The sequence below is a fragment of the Stegostoma tigrinum genome, chromosome 31 (assembly GCF_030684315.1).
Source record: "Stegostoma tigrinum isolate sSteTig4 chromosome 31, sSteTig4.hap1, whole genome shotgun sequence".
In the NCBI taxonomy this organism is placed as follows: Eukaryota; Metazoa; Chordata; class Chondrichthyes; order Orectolobiformes; family Stegostomatidae; genus Stegostoma; species Stegostoma tigrinum.
Window position 1 is genome coordinate 7,738,857 of NC_081384.1, and position 24,310 is coordinate 7,763,166.

The following is a 24,310-nucleotide window of genomic DNA, read 5'->3' on the forward strand; positions in this document are numbered from 1 at the left end:
AAGGTGGATGAGGGGGTGGCGGTGGTCTGTAGGATTGAGGCAAATTGGATAGCACGTTCAGTCAGCAGACAGGAAACATGGAGTGGGTGAATGAGTGCTGCAAGATTCTATAATCCTTAAAGTTGAAGTATTAATAACCTCCAGTTGAGCCCAGAGAACACGCACATTACATGCATGCAATCCCGTGACATGCGAAAAACAAAGGAATGCTGCTCGACATGAATGGCATGTTTCCAGCATCTGCTCAGCAAATAATACATTTGCCAAACACTTCTGCGAAGACTGTCTCCCTTTAAGTAAAAAAAACAAGGGACCTCAAAGCTTGTTTATCTTGTATAGATATACATAGATAATTGCTGAAATGCTGAAAAACATTCAACAAACAAGAGGTGACAAGGAACCCATGTTAATCAGTTCCAGAATTCTCCATTACACCATCTTCATCACTCTTCTGAAACCACATCTGAAGATTACATCAAGTCAGGAAACAGCATCAAAAATAAAATGTCTTTTAAATATGCTCTTTGTAAAACCTGTTAACTGTTTATTAAAGTGTGTGGATAAAAAAGGAGAAAGACTATGAGTCAAGATTTCTAAAGAATTGTGGAGATTCTGTGGGCCTTTAAAAATGGCAGTTAGTATTTACAGATCCCGCACGTGTCTGTGAGTCGAAACAAATTTTGCAAACAGTTTTAGTTATTGATTGCTACCAGTGACAGCCCACTTGCCACCAATCAGAATTCTCCTCTCAAAAATGTTAGTTTTCCCCTTGAATTGGTATTTTTGTAAATTGTCCTGATGCATGCAATGTGGAAAGCTTTCACAAATACTTTTTTCATAAATAAGTAAATGATTACTGACATAACCCAAGTGCTATAATTAAAATATTATTAATACTTGCTGCTTTCCACAATCTGTCATCATCACAGTGAGGTTTCCAAGTTCAGAGTTTTACTGGCAGCTAAAAGAAGTTATTAAGGAATTGGCTGTCTGTTACATAGGGTTATGGAGACCAATGCTTATTTCAAAAAGGGAATAATTATGTGAGGAGGTTTAAATGGATTGAATGGACTTCCGTGAATGGGAGACTTTCTCTATATAGTGAAGTCCGTCATAAATACTTTGAACTTTATTTCGACTTTGGAAGAGTCCTGCAGTCTGCTTGTGGTATTGGGCAGTTGTGCAAATGTTGGCACTAAACTGGCTACAAGGGGCTGTGGGGTGTTTGGACTTCATGAATTAATATGTATGGGCATGGGGAAAAGTGATGGGGGGGAGTGAGATGTGGCCTGTATCAAAGCACCGAAAAATCAAGAAAAATCAACCAGGCAAAATCCCAGAGAACTGAGGCATGCCTTTTAACTTTCCTGTCTTCGTATGTGGTAGACCTTCCGCCTGATGCAAGTCAATGCTGAGTTTCTCCAGCATTCCCTGTGTTTGTTTCAGATTTTTAGTGTCTGCAGGATTTTGCTTTAATCTGCGCCTGGGGATGATGGATCCAACTCCATCCCAACAGTCCCATCACTGTATGACAATCTTGTCTTTTGGGGCATTTTGCTTTCCCAGAGACAGGTGTAGCAAGCTGGAAAATTTCTCGACATTGGACACCCTTAACCTTCCTTGTGCTGTATGTCGACAGCAATATGCTTAGCACTGCTGCCTCAGACTGCCAGGAGCGGGGCTCAATTCCAGTCTTGGGTGACTGTCTATGTTGAGTTTGCATATTCCCCCCATGTCTGCATGGGTTTCCACCAGGTGCTCCAGTTTCCTCCCACAGTCAATATGTGCGCAGGTCAGGGTGGATTGGCCAAGCTAAATTGCCCATAGAGTCCAGGATGTGCAGGCTAGATGGGTTAGCCATGTGAAATGCAGGGTTATGGGGATAGGGTGGATGTGTTTGGGATGTTCTTTGGAGGATCGGTGCAGACTTAATGGCCTGTATGCACATTATAGGGATTCTACACTTCAGTATCATCAATGTATGAATAAAAGCTTTCTCTCCCTGTTACTGTACCCAACTTGTGTTTGTGATAACTTATGCCTCACCATATATACATGCCCTACCCACAAGAAATGGCTTCCAGCAGGTAAACTGGAGCAAGGGTTCTCAGCAAAGCAGCCAACTCAAATTGAGTGGTCTTGAACAGACATTGCCAAATGATCAATAGAAGCTCATCAATTAGTGATTAGTAGATGGTCATTTCACTTTGACAAGGTGATGGAGGGTAAATAGATAAAGACGTTGGATTAGTTTCCTGGTTGTAATTGAATTGTATGATATCCGCGATCAATCAAAATAGGGGTCATGTCGATTGGGCTTCTAAGGATTATTATATTCTCCACGTTGCAATAATGACTGAAATTCATAAGTACTTTATCAGCTGAATGGCATCCTGAGGTCTGTAAATGCAAGTCTTTGTTTGCGTTCACAACTCATGGGGACCATGAATCCAGAAACATCTAGATTTTCCTTCTGACTTTCCAAGTCTTTGATCTCAGTTTGCAAATGTTCCCCCAACTTGCACACCTTGAAGCTGGCTTCCTCCTTTGAGTAAGGAGGAGCACACACACACTGATCAGGGACTTCACCACCTTTAGCAGAGATGCAATGTTCAACCTGACAGCACCACAGTCACCAGAGTGCCATGGGTCTCCCTGTTTTTATTTCCTTTTCCCAAGTGAGAAGACTGTCAGAGTCCCATAGCGACTCGACAGAGCTGGCCCAGTGCATTCTAAGCAATTTAAATTGGGCTTAACAACATCTTTGGGACCTTAAAATGTCCCCAGAGCAGCAGAACAATATAACAAACAATTTCACATCCTCAGCAAGGCTGGTAAGTTAATATACTGACCAAGTCTTCCATTGCCCAGTGTAAACTTTGCTGTCTTAAAGAGGCCCTTGCTTAAATATCAATTCAAAGTAACCTCTTCTTTTAAAAATAATTATTGGATGTTGGCATCTCTTGCTTGGCTAGGATTTAGAGGGCAGTTAAGAATCAACATTGCTGTGGGACTGGAGGTCAATTTAAGACTAATTTAAGGAGGAGGAGAGGGGACCTAATTGAGGTATACAAGATAATGAGAGGCATAGATAGAGTTGATAGCCAGAGACTATTTCCCAGGGCAGAAATGGCTAGCACGAGGGGTCATAGTTTTAAGCTGGTTGGTGGAAAGTATAGAGGGGATGTCAGAGGCAGGTTCTTTACGCAGAGAGTTGTGAGAGCATGGAATGCGTTGCCAGCAGCAGTTGTGGAAGCAAGGTCATTGGGGTCATTTAAGAGACTGCTGGACATGTATATGGTCACAGAAATTTGAGGGTGCATACATGAGGATCAATGGTCGGCACAACATTGTGGGCTGAAGGGCCTGTTCTGTGCTGTACTGTTCTATGTTCTATGTTCTATGTTCTAAGACAGCAGATTATCTTCTATAAAAAGAAATGGAAACAGATTATTTTCCCCCCGAAACAGTAATCAGCAGCATTCTAAATTCTGGTTAAATTTTTGTTGCACCACTGGCCGTAGTCAGAGAAGGACTCCCACACCCAGAATGTTTGCCCGGAGTTCTGGATCATTAATCCAGTTAAACAACCACCACCACTTCCTCTGGTTAACATGGACTTGCGAACTCAATTCCATAGAATCCCGAGTGTGGAAACAGGCCCTTCAGCCTAACAAGTCCACACCAACTGTAAGAGCATCCCACCCAGACCCATCTAACCTACACCTCCCTGAACACTACAGGTAATTTAGCACGGCCAATCCACTTAGCCTGCACATCTTTGGGACTGTGGGAGGAAACCGGAGCGCCTGGAGGAAACCCACGCAGACACGGGGAGAAAGTGCAAACTCCACACAGACAGAAGACTGAAACAAAAGTGAAGAAATCTGTGGTGTTCACAGGGAAGGTTTAATGGGCAGGAATCACCACGGATCATCAATGTGTTCTGTTCTGTTTATGTGTATCAAAGTGCTAGAAGCAGCAATGAAAATCTTCTGTTAGAATTGTCAAACATTAGTTCTGTGCTGACGGCTTTCTGTATATGAGCCATCCTTCTGCTCATCCACCATGCCTTTCAATTTTCCTCCTTTTCAAACAGTTGTCTGATTACCGCTTAAAATAATTTCCATAGTTCATCACATCGGAGTGTGGATAATCCCAGGCAGTCTCCCTGCTTCCACCCCATGTGAGCCTTCAGAAATCTACCTCAGTATACCCTAACTCACACTGAGTCCCATTTCCCAATTACCCTCTGATTGTTGACCTGCTTTGTACACTGGTCTGGCAATGCCTTGGGTGTAAAATTCCTTGTCTTTTACACAGCAATGAGCTCGCCAACATTTACAGGGCATCTGGAGGGGTATTTGAATAGGAAGGGTTTAAAGGGACATGGGGCATGCTGGCAAATGGGACTAGATTAATTTAGGATATCATGTTCTCATGCTATACATCTCTATGACTTTGGAGGAACATGGTGGCTAATGGTTAGCAGAACTGCCTCACAGTGCCAGTGACCAGGGTTCAATTGCATTCTCGGGCGACTATCTGTGCGGAGTTTGTACATTCTCCCCGTGTCTGTGTGGGTCTCCTCTGGGTTCTCTGCTTTCCTCTCACAGTCCAAAGATGTGCAGATTAGTTGGATTGACCATGCTAAATTACCCCATAGTGTCCAGGGATGTGTGTCTTAGGTGGGTTATAGCGGGATGGGTCTGGGTGGGATGCTCCAAGCATCACGTGGGCCAAAGGGCCTGTTTCCACACTGTAGGAATTCTGTGAGATCAATATCTATAACTCTCCATGTCTCTACGAATTCATCCAGCCTTTTAACCCACCAAAGCTATCTGCAATCTTCAAATCTTGGCTCTTTGTCATTCCCTACCTTAAAATGCTCCACCACAGCAGTTTGTGCCTTTAGCTGCCTGACCTCTAAACTCTGGAATTCCCCTCCATAAGTCTCTCTGTCTCTCCATGTATCTTTCCCCCTTCAATAGCATTCTTAAACCTACTTCTCACTGATTGTAACGTCTCCATATGTGGTTCTGTGTCATTTGATAACACTCCCGTGAAGCACTTTTTGGGTGCGCAATGATGTCAAAGGTGCTATGTAAATACATGTTGTTGTCTGGTGTATGCTGCGTAAACCCCTTATTGCAGCAGTCACCTGTGTGTGTGGAGGGCCACTGGAGTGGTAAAGAAATCAAAGCAATTGGGGTTTAGCTAATGTTGAAAGTTAGTCAATGTGACCAACCTGCCAGCAGTAAGGGACAAATGCAGCAGAAGACAAACCGAGCATCACCAGTCGCTGTAATTTTAAAAATAAAAGAAATCCTAGCTTGCTGATGACATCACATTAACAGGACTTTCTCATAGCTACGTCCCGTGAACCAAACAAAACTGGTTTGAACCAGAAGTGGTTCTGGAATGTTTGCCACACGCCAGAAAAGTTTGGTCTGGTACAATTACATGAAAGGAGACACAACATGTCGTAATCTGGAAAATGAATGGCACTGGGAGTTGGGAGACAATTAAGCAATTAAAAATGTTTTACCCCTGTAAAAGGGAGCAGGGTTAATTTTCCTGGCACAGGAATTCAGCCCTGGTCCACTCATTGTGCACAAAACAAAAGTGACAAAATGGAAACACAAATCAGACTTTAAGAAATGTTGCCATGGTAACTGCTTTGAAAAGCAGCAGGAGTTGCCAACAGCTCAGAGCTGATCAAGCCCACAAAAGCTCACCGTTGTATTGAAGATGAGATGCCATCTGACTGGCTGAACAAAAGTAAAAATCTCTCAACAGTTGAAACCAGAGTTCAAAATTCCAACCTTTCTTTTCTGTTGTAATTGCTCCAAGTTCCTTTTTATTGATATTATGATCATTCACTCTGATCTTTCTACCTCCTGAGCTCTCATAGTTCTACCAGCATGACAATAATACCATCTGCCAGTCTCACCTTCACCAGCTTGATCTACTGCAAGGTCTCGGACCTTAGGATTAGGGCCTGTCCATTGCTCCTTCCTGCTATAATCTCAGGCTTTTCAAACTCAAATCTGCACCACTGCTCCTCATTGTATGCATCTCTCTGCCTTTGACTTTGATAGTAGAGGGCCATTTATTCCCTCTTACTGAATAGGCTGGGGCTATTTTTCCTGGAGTATCGGAGGCTGAGGGGTGACATTATAGAAGTTTATAAAATCATGAGGGGCACAGATATGGTGAATAGCCAAGGTCTTTTTCCCAGATTCTGAGGAAGGGTCACGGGACCCAGGAGGTCAACTCTAATTTCTCTTCACATGTGCTGTCAGACCTGCAGAGCTTTTTGAGTAACATCTGGTTTTGTTTCTTTTCCCTGGGATAGGGGACTCCAAAACTAGAGGGCACAGGTTTAATGTGAGAGGGGAAAGATATAAAGTGACCTAAGGGGCAAGTTTTTCATACAGAGGATGGTGCGTGCATGGAATGAACTGCCAGAGGAAGTGATGGAGGCTGGACGATTGCAACATTTAAGAGGCATTTAGATGGGTACATGAATAGGAATGGTTTAGAGGGATATGGGTCAAATGCTGGCAAATGGGACTAGATTAATTTCGGGTATCTGCTCAGCATGGACGAGTTGGACCAAACAGTCAGTTCCCATGCTATACAACTGTATGACTCTATGACTTAGGATTTACATTAAATCCAATTTTGCTTGTCATTGGTAAATAAATATGGTAATGAAAACTAAAGTGGACTTGGTAACCCATCTATCAGAGGGTGTGTGCAATAAATTATTCTTGCATTTATATAGCTTAGCTGGCCAAAAGGAAGTTCCCAGAGAATACAGAGGTCAGACAACGTAATATTCTGAAGGGTCACTAGATCCAAAACAGTTACTCTGCTTTCTTTCCACAGATGGTGCCAGACCTGATAGCAACTTCTGATTTTGCTTCAGCAAATGTAATGCCTTCTCAGCCCATTGCCTCCATCCCATAGTGGTGATGGCATACCATTAATGCGACTAACTACGGACAAATCCCACCACAACGCTTGGTGAAATCAATAGAAAAATAATCTGTGACAAAAATGAGCTAGTCTAATGATGACACTGTAAACACTTCCAATTTTAGTTTTTAAAAAAACCCCTGGTGGCATCCTTATCTGGTCTGACTTACATGTGACTCCACACCCACAGAAATGTGGTTGGCTTTTAACAATTGGGAATGGGAAATAAATGCTGTGAATGGCTCTTGTTGGAGAGATTGAGGGTCTTTCTTGCTGATGTGGTGAAACTCTCTGCCTGAACGCACCAGACATTGTATAAAACTAAGATCTTCAGCAGGTGGCAGCAGGCAAGCAAGCATCACTCACTGACTCTGGGAGTGTGACCACAGTTTGAAAGAGAATTGCAGAAGGGAGAACTGGAGTTTCCGAAATTAATCGAACTTGTTACCCTATCAGTGCTCCGAACAGAGGCTCTGTGGTTTCAACTGGTAGGTTTATGCATAGAGTCCCAAATACAATTTAAAACCATGGGCAGGATTTTCCCCCTCCCTAAAAGAGATGGGGGCAGCTGGCAGGAAGAGTATGTGATCAGAGATAGAGGAGCTGCAGATGCTGGAGAATCTGAGTTAACAAGGTGTAGAGCTGGATGAATACAGCAGGCCAAGCAGCATCATAGGAGCAGGAAAGCTGACGTTTCGGGCCTAGGCCCTTAAACGGGTTGCCATTGAAGACTTAACTGTGCCCCCCACCCCAACTCCTTTTCCTGACACCTGAGCAAATAGTTTGGGCCAGAAAACTCCACGGGCAATCTTTCCAACCCACCACCAATTAATGCCGAAAAATGACCATCTAACGGGCATTTAAGGATCCGAACTTATTAAATGCTTGGTTACCTACCTTGACAACAGGCAAGGGAAATGGTGGCTTTCCCAGCCGACCTGCCTGTTTGGAGGGTCTCCATTTTCCCCAATCTGGGGCAAATTTGGGGCACTAATTGCGGAGGAGGGGGAGACACTGAAAGCCACCCCATTAAGTTGCCTCTGACTCACTACTCCCATGGCCAACATCCTGTGATCCCCACTTCCAAAAGAAAAGACTTCCCTTCCATCATGTGATGCTCTTCATGGCGGAGTAGCCTGGGCTTCTGATGGCTTTCCGCAGGCTCCCAGTGGGCTTCTAGCCTCTGATTGGCTGGCTGCTTCGGGTGGCGCAGAATTTCTCAGCTGCAACGCCCTGATTGGTGAATTTGCCCATCATTAGGCTCCAAAGGGTGTGCCTGGCACTTGATCTGCCAGGCTTTCCTCACTGTCGGAGCTGAGAGGTTACCCACCCTAAACTCTCGACACTTCATGCAAAAGGCAGAAAATCCCAGGTGGAACCTTCCCAATCCCTGAGTGGTGTGGGCATTGGGGAGTCAGTTGGGATAATAAGGGATGATTGGCAGATAGGAAATTCTTGGAGCAGAGAGGGGAAGATGGCTAATTCCCAAAGCAAAGTGTTGAACGGTGAGGTGAGAACTTGCTGACTGAGAAGTGAGAGACCTATGTGTAAACATTCTGCATCACTAGCACGCTGTTATTACCTAATCTCAATTGTCTAATTGATATGCCGGTTCCTAATCACCCAATAACACCAGATAGCAACCTGGCAGAGACAATTCCTGACCGGAGAGTGGGTGTGAGTATTTGGATGCTACACATTGGACAGCAATCACCAACATCTCAGGGCATGAATCATTGGCAGTGACTGCTTATACACCCTGTTCTAGGATCCCTACAGTGTGAAAGCAGGCCATTCGGCCCATTGAGTCTTCACTGAGCCTCTGAAGAACATCCCATTCAGACTCATTCCCTTACCTTATCTCTGTAACCCTGCATTTCCCATGGCTAATCCACCTAGCCTGCACATCCCTGGACACTACAGGCAATTTCCCATAGCCAATTCACCTAACCGGCACACCTTTGGACTATGGGAGGAAACTTGAGCACTCGGAAGAAACCCACTGCAGACAGAGGGACAACGCACAAACTCCACACAGACAGTTGCCCGAGGATAGAACTGAAGCTGGGTCCCTGGCACTGAGAGGCATCAGTGTTAAACAGTGAGCCACTGTGCTGCTACAGCTATCTGCAGATGTTGGCATCATTCAAGTATCAGCCTCTCCTCATGCTCATGACACAACTCTGTCCCACTTAAAATTCAGTCCTGCACTCACCACTACACTTTGCACTGGCACCCATCATTGTAATGCTGTTGCCAGGCTTTGCAGGGACATGCATCTGCCTCATGGGTCAGACCAGAGTGCGTCTCAGGACTCTTGGTTTGCTCTCCTAACACTCACTCCCAAGATGCAATCTGAAGACCAACAGTGGCTCTGTGGTGTCCTGGCCAGTAACTGTCTCTTGACTAACATCACATCACTGTCTGGGATCTAGCTGTGTGCAAATTGGTTGCTTCACTTCAAAAGTGTTTCTTTGGATATTGAACATTTTGGACACAAGAGCGGTTCTGACAATCACTATATAAGTGCAAGACTTCCATCCAATCCTATTGGTGCAAAGACAAGGGTCCTTTGGATATTCTTGATGCACCTGGCTCAGTTCCATGCATTTAGTGAGAGAGCCATCAGGAGAGGTCGCCACATATTCTTGAAAACAACATGGATTTCCATTGAGATTTGATGGATGACTTGAAAATCAAAATGCTATGCAATCCTGAAATACTTTGGCTGCTATGAATTCACCTGAAGGCCAGCTTGCCTGTGCTGGTGGAATTTGAAACATGGAGAGATGAAGTCTCAGCACACGTGACTGCAAACCCAAGCTGCTCAAAATTCCCTGTCTCTCCATGGCACCTTTTAAATCAGAGCATCTGATGGAAAAGGCCCAAAGTTAAAATGTTGCGAGCATCTGTCAGCTGTTTTGCAGCATACTGATGATAATAACTTCTGGCAGCTCGCCGCTGTTTGATATTTCTAGTATGAGTCTGAGACTGTCCTCTCCATCCCTCCCACCCCAGTCACAAATATCCTCCCAAAAAACAACTTACAAAGCATCTCTTCTCACTAACATCCGTGTCTTGATGGTTCAAGCAAATAAGAACAGATAAATTTGTCGGAAGTTTTTTATTCAAAAGATGTGGGTGTTACTGGCCTGGCCAGCATTTATTGCCTCTTCCTAATTGCCCAAAGGGCAGTGAAGAGTCAAGCACATTGCTTGAGTCACATGTAACCCAGACCAGGTAGGCAGAGCAGTTACCCTTCCCAAAGGACATCAGTGAGCCAGATGGGTTTTTCCTGACAATCAACCGTAGTCATGATGAGATTCTTAATTCCAAATATTCACTGGGTTCAAATTCCACAAATTTACTGTGGCAGGATTTGAACCCAGGTCACCAGAAAACTACTTGGGTCTGTCCAATGGCATGGTCCTCAGTCCCTTTTCTGGGAGTATTACTGGATGTTTGTGAACAGTGCAGGGGCAATTAAAAGAAAATGGAGGCATTAGATATGGTGCAACAATAATTTGCAAGGATGATACCAGAGCTGGGAGGTTATTGCTAATTGGAAAGGCTCAAAAAACATGAGTTACTCTTCCTTAAAAAGAAAAGTCTGAGGGGTACTTTAGTGGCGAGGTGTTGAATACTTTGAAGAGGTTTTAACAGCTTAGATGTAGAGAAGATGTTTCCACTGCTGGGGGAGGTCCAAACTAGTAACTATAAATTAATAATAAGCACTAACAAATCGAAAGAAGGGTTTGGAAGCAACATTTTTTTAAATCCAGAGAGCAGTGAGAATGGAATTTTTAAAAAATAGTTCATGGGATGTGGGCAACATTGGCTGGGCCAGCATTTATTGCCCATCTTCAATTGCCCTGGAAAAAGTAGTAATGTGTTGCCTTCTTGAACAAATGCAGTATGTGGGTGTGGGTGCACCCACTGTAGCATTTAGGAGGGAATTCCAGGATTTTGACCAGTGGCCGTAAAGGAAGAAAGATATATTTTCAAGTCAGGATGTTGGGTGGCTTGGAGGGGAGCTTGGTGCTCCATGTACCTGCTGCCCTTGTGGTAGAAGTCATAGGTTTGGAAGGTGCTGTCTAAACAGCCTTAGGGAATGACTGCAGTTCACCTGTCAATGATACATACTGTCACAGTTTTGAGCAGTGATGAAGGGAAAGTGTATATTGAGTAATAGAATCCCTACAGTGAAAATGGAGGCCATTTGGCCCATCGAGTCTGCACTGACCCTTTAAAGACTAAAACCCCCAAACCCTATGGTATTACCCTACAGTTACTATGGCTAATCCACCTAGCCTGCCCATCCCCGGACACAACAGAACAATTTAGCATGAATGTGGTGCCATTCAAGTGGGCTGTCTGGTCCTGGATGGTGTCAAGCTGCCTGAGTGTTGCTGGAGCTGCACCCATCCAGGCGAGATACGATTATTTCATCACACACCTGACTTGTGCCTTGTAGATGGCTTGCATGCTTTGGAGAGTCAGGAGGTGAGTGACTACCAAAGAATTCCTCTCGCCTGCTCTCGTGGTCACAGTTTTGGTATGGCTGTTCAGTTTCTGGTCAGTGGTAACTTCAGAATGGTGATAATGAGGGACTTGGTGATGTCATTGAATGTGGAGAGAATATCTTTCAATTCTCTCTTGCTGGAGACGGTCATTGAATTGCAAAAGTGTAGTGCAAATGTTAGTTGCCACTTAACAGCCCAAGCCTAGGTCTACCAAATGGAGTAGCTGTGGAAAATGATATTTATGTATTTAAAGGAAAACAGGCTAAGTATATGAAGGAGGATAGACAAGTATTGATAAGGTTACATGAAATACCAGAGGTGGAGGGGGGAAAACATGGCAGAGGTTCGTGTAGAACATAAATATGGTTATGGGCCTGTCACTTTGAGTCTCATATTCCAATGTTGCAATAATGATGTAGACTTGTGTAAGTGTCTGGGGCTCTTCACAATGTGAACAAGCAGAGGACTTTTGCTCTTCTCAAGTGTGCAATCCGATCTCACACCACAATCTCCAGTATAAAATTGGCGCTTAAATATTCTGCCATCTTGACTTTCCCCATCACATTCCCCTTTCTCTATCCTATGCTCTTTCTTGGCCATTATATCTTGTCGTTCTCCTTAATTAATTTTGCTTTGTTCTGCATTCCCTCCTCACTGTTGGAGTGAACGTAGTTTTCAGTGGTAGCTAATGTGGGTGGCAGTGCAGGGGCGGTACAGTTTACACCTGATTCCTGTTCCCAGTGAAGAAAATTGGCAAGGTTTTAACACAAAACCTATTGAACGACAAGGAGTTCAAATCATAGATTTATAGGTTTAAAACAGGCATTAGCATCAAAGGTCAATTTCACACACCTCTGCAGAGTATTCTTTACATGACTTAGAAGGTTTTTCAATGGATCGAAGGATCAAGTTGATATACTCCCTCAGTGAAGAGAGGGAAGTGAACAGAATATTTTATAGAATACTTTCAATACCCTGTGAGATTTATTAGTGATTAGAAAGGCAAATGGGATGCTGATGTTTCATTGCAAGGGGAATGGAATATAGATGTGTGTATGTTTTGCTCCAGCTAAAGGGAATTGAAGAGAGCACATCTGGAATACTGTGTACAGTTTTTGTTTTGTGTTTAAGAAAGGATATTACTGCATTAGAAACAAACAGTTCAGTGAAGGTTCACCCAGCTCATTCTTACAATGAGGAGGTTTCTCATTGAGGAAAGCTTGAGTCCAAATCTATTCGAGTTTAGAAGAATGAGAGTTAATCCCATTTAAACATACAAGTCAAATGACTTAACATTGTGACACCTCCCTGGGGTAGTGTACTGGAAATCAGGTCTCGCTAGCCCTGAAGCTGTCACAAAAGTTAACAAGATTTTAATCAAAATATGTTGCATTCTCCAACTTACTGGCCAGGTGGACCCAGCAAATAAAATACAGGCCAGGTTTTTGTACCTAATTAAACTCCTATTTATTAGAAATAAAGACTCTAACCACAGATAAAAAACGATGAATAGTCAGCATATCACTCTTCTAGTCAAAACTCTAACCGTCCCCCTCTTAAAACTCCATTACACACACACGTACAGTGAAACACAGACAGACAGACAAAACAACACTGGCGTTATGGATAAGGGAAAATAAAAACTGGCAGCAGTTCAATGGCCCTAATCCACAGGCTTTGCTGAGATGATCCTTTTGTTTGCCAGGATTTTCTGTTCTTCAATCTCACTTCTCTAGACTCTCTTCACTTCTTTTCGAGAGGCATAGGCGCCTGGTGTACTAACTACAAATTGTCTCAGATATGGTGAAAGTTGACAGCTTACGACAACAGGTGAGGGAAAATAAACTGGCTGTCTTCAGTCTTTGGGCATTTTGTTGGAGAGGAAGACATACCATCTGCCCTCGCAGCAGTCCAAAGGCCATTATTGCTCACACCCACAAGTTATTCAGCTCCCCAGGAGCGAATCACAGAGTTGTTATCATGCTGATGTTCTTTGCTCTCTGGTATTCTTTGTTGAGGACATTGAAGCCTCGGGTGAGGTTGTACAAACTGTTTCCTGATCGATAAGATGTGCTCCTGAGTTCCCCATGCTCCCCAGACAAAGAGAGGCATCAGAAGTTCTGGGCTTGTGATCTGCCCAGATTCTGATGCACTGTGTGCATATTTCTACCAATCTGGAAAATCAGCCCTCGTAACATATAAACTTACAAATTAGGCACCTCCCCTGAGCCTGCTCCCTCATTTAATAAGATCACGCTGGTATAATGGGTAACATATTAGTATGGAATGAAGACTGGCTGGCTAACAGAAAACAGGAGGTTCCGCTGCCCACCAACATACCCTCACAAACTCTGGTTTGTTTCTCTTTCTTCCATCCTTTCATCTGAGGTTGCTCCTTCAGTCAAGCATCTGTGACATGCTCCCTCAACAACTCTGCATTTCTGTCTCCTTCCCCAGAAGTTTCACTTCCCTCTGGCTTTCGAGTATCTTTATTTCTCCTTCTCTCTCCTACTCTGTGCTGTAAAGCATTTGCAGACACCTGAATGTGAGGGAACTATATAGAATCATAGAGTGCCTACAGTGTGGAAACAGGCTATTCAGCCCAACAACTACCCCTCTGAAGAGCATCCAGGCACATTCCCCTATCCCTGCATTTCCCATGTCCAACCCACCTAACCTAAACATCCTTGGGCACTATGGGCAATTTAGCGTGCATAAGTTATCTTTGAGAAATAATTGAATTTCTCTGTAAATATGGATATAGCGGTGGATGAGACAGTAGCAGGCTTTGATAAATTCATAGGGTGTGATGACCTGTGCACTTATTCACCTGTTTTATTCCCTGGAGTATACAGGGATAGCCATGTGGATCAGAATGATAGCAACAAGTGAAACAAAACAATATGGTATAATCAATGGCAGTGTGCTAGATTTTATCTGCAGTCAGTATTTTTAGACAGGCTAACATCTGCTTCTTCTTAATGACAACACATCTGGCTGTTGCCAATTAGGATTTGCTTGTATTACAGACAATGCTTCATCAATTTTTAAATTTTCTAGTGTCTATCTACTTGCTTCCTGGTATATGTTCTGGCAGATTAAATGGCTGTTCAGTTGTTTGAATGATGAAGAATGAACTAATTTGGACCTGCGCCTCTGTTCCAAATACTTTGCAGTTTTAACATGTCCTCACTTTGTTTAAACTGTCTAAAAGAAATTACATGTGGTTTTGACAACTCCCTTTTCAGTTTTGCTCTGGCTGCCAGCTTCTTTTGAAATGACCGGAAGTTGGCAGTTCTATTTTCTTGGCAGTAATGTCAGGAAAGCTGAGCTTCTGAATGGCTGACTGATCTGTCAATCAACAGATGGGGGTACTGAACAGTGCTGAAAATGCATTCACGATGTTGATTAACATCCAATTTCTTAGATGGTTGCAGCTCCAAGAAAATATATCTCAAAGCTATCCAGGACAAAGCAGCAAACTTAACTGAGATGCATCCATCATCTCAAACATTCAGTGGTTTCACTATTCCTCCCCCAACCTACCACTCCATACCCCAGATTATTGTGGCTGCAGGATCCACCAATGAACTCCAGAAGCAAGGGGAGGCAATGGTCTCGTGGCATTATTGCTAGACTGTTAATCCAGAGAGCCAGGTAATGTTCTGGCGAGCAAGGTTTGAATCCCGCCGCGGTAGATGCTAAACATTTGGAATTAAGAGTCTACTGATGACTACGAATCCATTGTTAATTGTTGGAAAAGCCCATCTAATTCACTAAGGTCCTTTAGAGAGGGAAAATGCCATCCTTACCTGGTCTGGCCTACATATGACACCAGATCCTCAGCAATGTGGTTGACTCTTAACTGCCCTTTGAGCAATTAGGGATGGGCAATAAATGCTGCCTGGCCAGGAATATTTCCATCTGTGAATGAATTATTTAAAAAAAATCCTAAGTGAGCTATGTGGTCAATGGAAAGGCACTGGGGAAAAGTGATGCGCAGAGACATCTGGGTGTCCAGGTCCATTGTACACTGAAGGTAGCAACACAGGTCGATAGAGTGGTCAAGGAGGTATACGGCATGCTTTCATTCATTTTATGGGGTATTGAGTACAATAGTTGGCAGGTCATGTTACAGTTGTATAGGACTTTGGTTTGACCGCATTTAGAATACTGTGCACATTTCTGGTCGCCACATTACCAAAAGGATGTGGATGCATTGGAGACTGTGCAGAGGAGGTTCACCAGAATGTTGCCTGGTATGGAGGGTGCTAGCTATGAAGAGAGGTTGAGTAGATTAGGATTATGGACATGAGAAAGACAGAGATTGAGGGGGGGACCTTATTGAGGTCTACAAAATCATGAGAGGTATAGACAGGGTGGATAGCAAGAAGCTTTTTCCCAGAGTGGGGTACTCAATTACTACCCGTCACAATTTCAAGGTGAGAGGGTAAAAGTTTAAGGGAGATATGAGTGGAAAGTTCTTTACTCAGAGGGTGGTGGGTGCCTGGAACATGTTGCCAGCGGAGGTGGTAGAGTTGGGCACGATAGTGTCATTTAAGATGTATTTAGACAGATACATGAATGGACAGAGAGCAGAGGAATACAGATCCTTGGAAAATAGATGACAGGTTTAGGTAGAGGATCTGGATCAGTGCAGGCTTGGAGGGCTGAAGGGCCTGTTCCTGTGCTGTAATTTTCTTTGTTCTTTGTTCTTTCTGTGCAGTTATTGGTGATTGTGAATCCAGAGGCAGGCTGATGATAGATCTGTCTTAGTTCTCTAGGACTTTGTCCCTGTTGTTTTACAAACTGTTGGAATGCATTATTCATGCTCTCTCACATATCCCCTACACCTATGCTACCCCCAATAGCCTTACAATGCCAAATCACACCCCACTTGCACTCATGGCTCTGAATGCAATTTTCATAGCCAATCACAAGTGCCCAGAAGGGTAGAATCCAGCAGCCATGTGGAGATGAAATAAAAATACATTTTTAAATATCTAATATGTCTCTCACTCACTCACAGAAGCTGGGTGGCAAAAAAATCCTTTCATGAGATCCATTCAATGTCTTAAATCTTAGGTGACTAATCTTGTATTGAAAAACAAAACTTCTTTTCAGACCTATACCAAAAAAAACTGATTCTTTCATAATCTCCTTAAATTTTCAATTATACTGTAGACTCAGAAGTCTCTGCTTAGCTATTTTGAGCTTTTGAAACTCAGCCAAGCGTTCATTTTGACACACTGCTAACCCTTTGGAAATATCAACAAAGGCATCAATTAAAACTGCCCAGATATGGCAACATTTTTATCTAACGTAGGCCAGACAGCCACTCGATCATAGCAATCTAATAAAGGACATTTTTTAACACTCATGGGCAGTTTCAGTTATTTTCTTCCATGTTTTAAGAATGGAGAATTGTAAGACTTAAGATCATGGTCCTAAAAGAGACCTGGTGACTCCCACACTCTCAAAATGGGGTCTGTTAGTAGTGAATTCAATAGCTCTTCTAAGCTGGGTCATCGACTTGACTGAATCAAACCCTGCTCCCTTTCCCCTGCTGGCAAATATAATGTTATTGAAAATAGGGATGTGACATCTGAATCCGAGTCTCACATTCCATTTTTATAAGAGAATGGTGTCTTCCTGACTGCAAAACCGGTTCATCTATCACTGATTGTAGAACAGGAGGAGGGAGATACGGAGAAAGCCAGAGATGGAAGGGATGAAACCATGAGCCAGGTCATTGGACTGTAGAGGAGTTCAGGTACAAAGTGGCACGGGGCTATGGAGGGTTTTGTAAATAAGGAACAATATGTTGGAATTAAAGACTTTGGAGCATGTGAAGCAACGAGGTGAGTAAATAACAGACTAAGAGAGAGAACGAGAGTACGGAAGGGAAACTAAAAATGCAAGAGAAATTAGAAAAGCAAGAAAAATTAGAAAAACAACAGAAATAGACAAGAAAAACTTATAATGAGGTAAACAAAGGGAGAGGTTAAAGGAGAGAGAATAAGAGACTGCAACTAAAAGCAAAAATTAGGGGTAAGAAAATGAAAGAGAAAGGTAAAAACAGCAATTAACACTTTGTATAAACAGAGTGTCAGGGAGTAAGTGACAGGAAGGGAGAGAAAGAAAGAATGCAAAAGTATGGACAAGGGACAGAAAATGATGAAGTGGATGAAATGGGAAAGAACCATAAGATGGAGGTGGATTTCTGACTGAAAATGTATTAATAAAGTATTGAAAGAAATGCAAGGATAAAGAAAATGACAAGCTGTGGAGACAGACAAGAGCACATTCTGGATGGCCACAGCTGTCTCTCTAATTGGAAATTTCTTTCAATGTTTAATTTTGGAGCATAATGACAACTTGAGTAAGAAATACAATCACATGCTACAACACAGGGCAGGCAAAGTCAGTAATCACTCATTGGTATCAACCCTATGGGCAGAAATGATTTTGATTTTGGTTTCATTTAGTTCATAAGCTTTCCTTTAAATTCCTGTTGCCGTCTGTAGCGACAGCTGCACTGGTCTGTTCCGTGAGAGATGAGAATGAAGCTATGGGACGGGACTCAATGCTAACAGAAAGCTTGGTTTGACAATGCACCATCTGTCACCGTCACTTATAGCAATATGACCACAGTGTTCAATGTGAAAACATTTAGGATCCTCAGGGTCTGGGTCTACTCTGCTCGAGTCATCCAGATATCAGCAAGTTCTCTGACTCTACATCCAAAGTTGGAACTGAACGTCTGTGAACTCAGGCTCCTAGTCCACAAAGTATTTTTACACAAACTGCCCTCAGGTGCTTGGTGCTCATCATAGACAGCAGCCACTATTCTTAGCTTGTGTGGGAATGGGCTATGCTACACCATCTTTGCAGGGAATGTGTTACAGTAATTCCCTGTATCTGAAGAAGGGGCACCAGGCCCAAAATGTTAACTCTGATGTCTTTTCACATATGCTGCCAGACCTGTGAGTGTTTCCAGCAACTTCTGTTCTTGTTTATTCCTTGTATCCATTCTGAGCTGGATAACAGAATTTACATTCATTCACCAACAGAAGCATAGGAACAGGATGCGACCATTGAGCCCCTCAGACTGTACTGTCATCGTCGCTAACTTGCTACTCAGCTCAACTTTGCTGCCTTAATTCCAAAACTTCTGATAAATAACTTTATCCCATCCATGAAAGCTCCCAGAATCCACAGCTTTTTGAGGGCAGAGGACCAAACTTTCACTTCGTGTGAAAAAGTACATCCTGGTTTCAAGTTTGAAGATTTTGACCCTTTTTATTTGATTGCCTTACCAGAAGAAAAAGTTTCTCTGTTACCCACCTTTGTAAATCCTTATAGCATTTTCAACACCATGATTGGATCACACCCTCAAATTTTCCTCCACTATAGAATGCAGCCATATTTACATCCTTGTAATTTAAACCTCTAATCCCTCGTATTGTTTTGTTGAAACTCTAATCTAACTTCCTTAATGGTGTCTATGTACAGCAGGCTAGATGGGCATGGTCAAGACTGTGGTTTTATGTTGGACTTAAACGCTTTGTAATTCTTTCTAACTGGAGGTAAGACAATGTTATTAAAGTGTGAAGGAAGTGATTTAATGCACTGATTCTGTGTTTATTTGATCATTTTCAGTTTGATAAAGTAACAGTATTAACTCACACTCATCGACTTTGTACTTATCCTGCTCACGGTAGGTAAATAATTGACATCTAATGAGGAATGGAAGATGGAACTAGATACCGAGAACTTCAAAGGCATTGAACTGAGAATGCACAATCATAGCAAGAACACAGGGGAAGAAAAACAGCAACGCACCAAAATTCTCCCAACTTCTCCTCTTCCTCAGCCTCTCCTGAAGGTTGATGTTTGCTGATGAATGCTTGACTGGTTTCCAGCACCTCATCTTAATCCATTTACCATAACTCTATGAACTCGGATATACTTCATGCTTTTACTGAAATGTCTTAAAACCCTTGAAAGGAAGGTTTTTAATTGACATTTTACGTCAAGTTATGAAAGGAGTTCTTGGGACAAGCTGATCAAAGAGGTAGGTTGTAAGGAGTGTCTTAAAGAATGAATAACTCTTGGGTAGTAAATTAAGGGAGTGTCTGGAAACATGGAAACATAAAATCAGAGCAGGGGTAGGCTATTTGACCCTACAAGCTTCTACACCATTCAATATGATCATGGCTGATCTTCTAACTCAGTTCCCCATTTCTGTTTTCTCCCCAAACCCTTTTATCCCTTTAGCGCTTAGAACTACCTCTAACTTACTGTTGAAACATACAATGTCTTGGCCTCAACCACTTTCTGTGGCAGAGAATTCTACAGGTTCATCACTGTCTGGGTGAAGACATTTTCCCTCAACTCAGCATCGGACCTGACAGTGTTGAATGACGAGGACGATAAAGTAGGTCACCGAAAAGAGTGTACACATGCAGAGATGTACTGCACATGCACAAAGAACAAAACCAAAGGGCAGTATGAACAGCATCTTGGTAAGAGTCAATCTGAAACAGGAAACTGGTCTTCAGGTACAGAATGGTCCCAGATAATCCAGGAAGCCACACCACCTTGCAAATGGCAGCTCCTTTGATAGATCCTTCCACACCCACAACATTCATTATCTAGAAGGACAAAAGCAGCAGATATTTGGGAACATGACCGCCTGCAAGTTCCCCTTCAAAACACTCACCATTAGGTTTTTCTTCGCTGTTTCTGGTCCAAATCCTGGTACTTCCTCCTTAATAGCATTGGGATACATCAACATCCCAAGGACTATGGTGTTTCAAGAAGGTGGCTCACCTCCTAGCAATTATGGATGGGCTATATGACATTCAATTCCAGGAATAAATACAAAAAAATGAGGTAGAGACACAGAGATAATGGGAACTGCAGATGCTGGAGAATCCGAGATAACAAAGTGTGGAGCTGGATGAACACAGCAGGCAAAACAGCATCTCAGGAGCACAAAAACTGACGTTTCAGGCCTGGACCCTTCATCATTTCCTGCTCCTAAGATGCTGCTTGGCCTGCTGTGTTCATCCAGCTCCACACTTAGTTATCTCGGTACAGGCACAGGCCTGTTTACAGAGGCAATTTCAGGGCTTAACCTTTAAGCAACTGGTAATATAGTTACCAATGATAGGTTGATGTTCCAGCTTGGAGGGCCAGACTTCTGCAGCAGCTTGTGGGTTAGAAGAGTTTGCAGGTATTGTCAGAAGTCACACAATTCCAAGTTATTGTCCAACAGGTTCATTGAAAATCACAAGCTTTCACAGCACTGCTCCTTTGTCCGGTGAAGTGAGGAATACTCCAAAAGCTTGTGATTTCAAATCAACCTGTTGGACTATAAACTGGTGTCATGTGACTTCTGACTTTGTCCGCTCCAGTTCGACACTGGCACTTCCAAACATTGCAGACTTTAGGAGGGGCATGGTTAATGAGAGTTTTGAAAAAAAAGATACAAGTTTTAAAACCAAGGTGCTTCCAGAAAGATAAACCCTGTAGGCTTGAGAGCACGTTAATAATTAATATGAGTTAACAACAGCACGCATACTCTTGGACATAGCCAGTGGAAATGGAAATACAAATTGATTTGGTCTCTGTTTGAATCAGGAGATATGGGGTTGATTTTAGATAACTTACTACTAAGCTGACTGACATCAATCAAAGCCCAGAGAGCAAGAACTTCTCAAAATCCAAAATGGAAGGTGCCATTAGCCATTGAGCTACTGAAGAGATTTTATACTTGAACTAGTGGCGTTGGATACAAATGAGCATTTAAAGAGAATGATACGCAAATAACATGATTAAACTCTGAGAATGTCTGAGTGACGTTTTTTAAAACTGCACACCAGCATGTGTAGGCATAACCCGAGATGCCACACTGAAAGAAATATCACAGCCCCATTCCACTGCCCCCCACACACACTGATTACCTCCTTCTCCCTCTTCAATTGCTGCTAACTTAATACCATCTGAGTTCCAAGAGGAACCCTGCAGGATTAAAATGCACAATCAAATCATGAATAAAATCATAATTAAGCAAAAAGACCACTAGGATCATTAGTTACGGTGAGATTCCCACAGGAATAGGGAAAGGCAGAAACCATTCCTGTCTAAAAGGACAGAGTCCTCTCATTGATCAAAATGTTTATCTAGAGCCCACTGAACTCTCTTGACAAGGTGATAGGGGAGCCAAAAGTGAGGGGCCATTCTGTGTTCTTGATAGTGCTCTAGGCTGAGGCAGAAGTTCAGGTCCCAACTCAGAGATTTGAGCTCACACTGCAGGTGAACTGTAGCATGAGGACTGCACTGTCAGAGGAGCCGTCTTTCAAACAAATCCTTGCCTGCCCTCCCGAGTGGATGTTGAAGGTCCCGTGACACAATTCGACAAAATGCTGGCAAATTCTGCTCATGGCCTGGCCAACTTTCACACCTCTACCAATAACCACTGTCTCATTATTGCTTGCTATGTGCAAACTGGCTGCTGCATTACTTATTCTAAAATCGTGACTAAACTTGAAAGTACTTAATTGGCTGCAAAGTGCCTTCAGACATTGGCAGACGTTTGAACAGACCTCTCAAATGTTAATTCTGATCTCTCTCTATGGCTGTAACACTGTATTCTCTACTCTGTTCTTCTACCCTGGTGCACTATGTACAGTACCATTCACCATGCAAAATAACATGTTTCACTGTATCTCAGTACACGTAAAAAAAAAGTCCTGAAAGTGTGAAAGGTGCCACAAAAATATATTCCTTTGTTTCTCCTACTTTCATCAACATCAAGGTAAAGGGTATCCTAGGAGAGCCTTTTGGATCTGTCCAGTATGAGCTGGGCCTTTCCAGATTGGTTACCAGGCCAATAAGTAAAAATGAGTGAAGCCCATTAAGCAAAGAAAATGGAAAGAACTGCAGATGCTGTAAATCAGAAACAGGAATAGAAATTGCTGGAAAAGCTCAGCAGGACTGGCAGCATCTGTGGACAGGAATCAGAGGGAGCCAAAAAGGACCTGAAAGGGTAACTCTGATTTCTCTCCACAGATGCTGCTGGACCTGCTGTGCTTTTCCAGCAATCTCTATTTTTGTTTCCCACTAAATGAAGGGCAGGTCTCTCCACATGGTTGTTGCCAATTTTGCCCAATGACTTTGAAAGAGACCCAAAGTGAGAGATGAGCTTGGAGCATTTCAAAGATTATTTCTTCTCTAAACGGGTAATGCTTTTCTCATTAGAAGAGGAGATATTGGCAGTGTGCCCTGATAGAAAGTGCTCTTCCTAAACGCTGTTTGGGTTTGAAGTGAGCTGTGCACATGTCAGGTCGCCTCACCTCTGAAGAACAGCACACCAGCTGCAGTTGAATCGAACCTCAGCGTTGACACATGCATTACAACTCAGGTGCTGCAAACACACTGCGAAACAAAGAAAGGAAATGATGGTCTGAATTCAGTGAATTATTGGAGAAAGCAGTCAGAACAGTACAGAATTCCTGGAATTAATTACAGAGCTTTAATAGTCAAAAGGAAACTGCCCAAAACCAGCCTGGAATCATTAAATGACTGAGTTAGAGAGAGCTTCAAAACATCAGCTTCTTCCGCTATAGACCTTTGATGCAAAAAGCTTTCATAAATGAGATGGAATGTTCTCCAGCTTAATGTCTGTAGAATTTAAGCTAAACACTCTGGCTGATCCCCTCCACATTTCTATGTCTCTGGCCTTGACTTCATCAAGCTTCTTGGCTGCCACCTGAAACTGAATTTCCTTCCTATTAGCAGCACCATTTATTTCAGGGTCTCAGATGTGCGCCTTCAGATCTAGCTCTTCCTCTGCCAATGCAGAGACTGTGCTTATATCATTCTGAGGATTGCCAACTCAAATACGTATGGTCAAGGAGCAGAATTAGGCCAATATTTGCCATTTAATAAAGGTATGCAAGGGGAGGGGATAGCCTAGTGGTATTATTGCTAGACTACTGATCCAGAGACCGCGGGTAATGTTCTGGAAACCCAGGTCTGAATCCTGCCAAGGCTGATGGTGGGATTTGAATTCAATAAAATTTAGAATTAGAGATATAATGATGGCCATGAAACCACTGTTAATTGTCAAAGAAAACCAATCAGGTTCACTATTACCCTTTAGGAGAGGAGCCTATCGTCCATGTGGACTACATGTGACTCCAGACACACAACAATGTGGTTAACACTTATCTGCCCTCTGGGCAATTAAGAATGGCTACTAAATGCTTGCCTGGCCAGTGATACCCACTTCTGATGAATGAATACAAAAAAAGTCACCATAATCGCAGAAGCTGCAGTCTCATTAACGAGAGAGAGAGCGATGACTGGTAGTGACTTTAACTTGAGGGTCACCAAGCCTCAGAGAAAGGGAGAGAGGTTGAGGAGGAGAGTCCTTCGTGGCATCTTCAGCTGGTGTGGGAATTGAACCTACTATTGATGTCACTCTGCATCACAGACCAGCGATCCAACAACTGAACATGGCTGATCTGATTATAATCTTAAATCCACATTCCCACCTATCCCTGACAACATTCCAAACCCCACCCCCCCCACCCTCATATTCCAAGAATCTACCTGCCCCTGCCTTAAAATGATACAGGGGTCTGCGTTCACCACTTATTTCATGATCAGAACTCCAAAGGCACACGACCCTCTGAGAGGGGGCATGGGGGGAGGAGGGTGGGCAGGAAGTGAGAGAGACAGAGATAGAGTGAGAGTGAAAGAGATTGTTTGAGAGGGAGAGAGTGAGGGGG

At 43.0% G+C, this 24,310-nt stretch overlaps 1 protein-coding gene across 4 annotated transcripts in view; it reads right to left on the bottom strand.

The window, feature by feature from the left end:
- Positions 1 to 24,310, bottom strand: part of LOC125466320 (plexin domain-containing protein 1-like) — a 432,462-nt gene that overhangs the window by 225,255 nt on the left and 182,897 nt on the right. For all 4 annotated transcript variants that reach the window (XM_059638864.1, XM_048560676.2, XM_048560675.2 and 1 more), the window contains exon 9: positions 22,871 to 22,952. In XM_059638864.1, the coding sequence (XP_059494847.1) occupies positions 22,871 to 22,952 (82 nt within the window). The remainder of the gene's footprint in view (positions 1 to 22,870; positions 22,953 to 24,310) is intronic.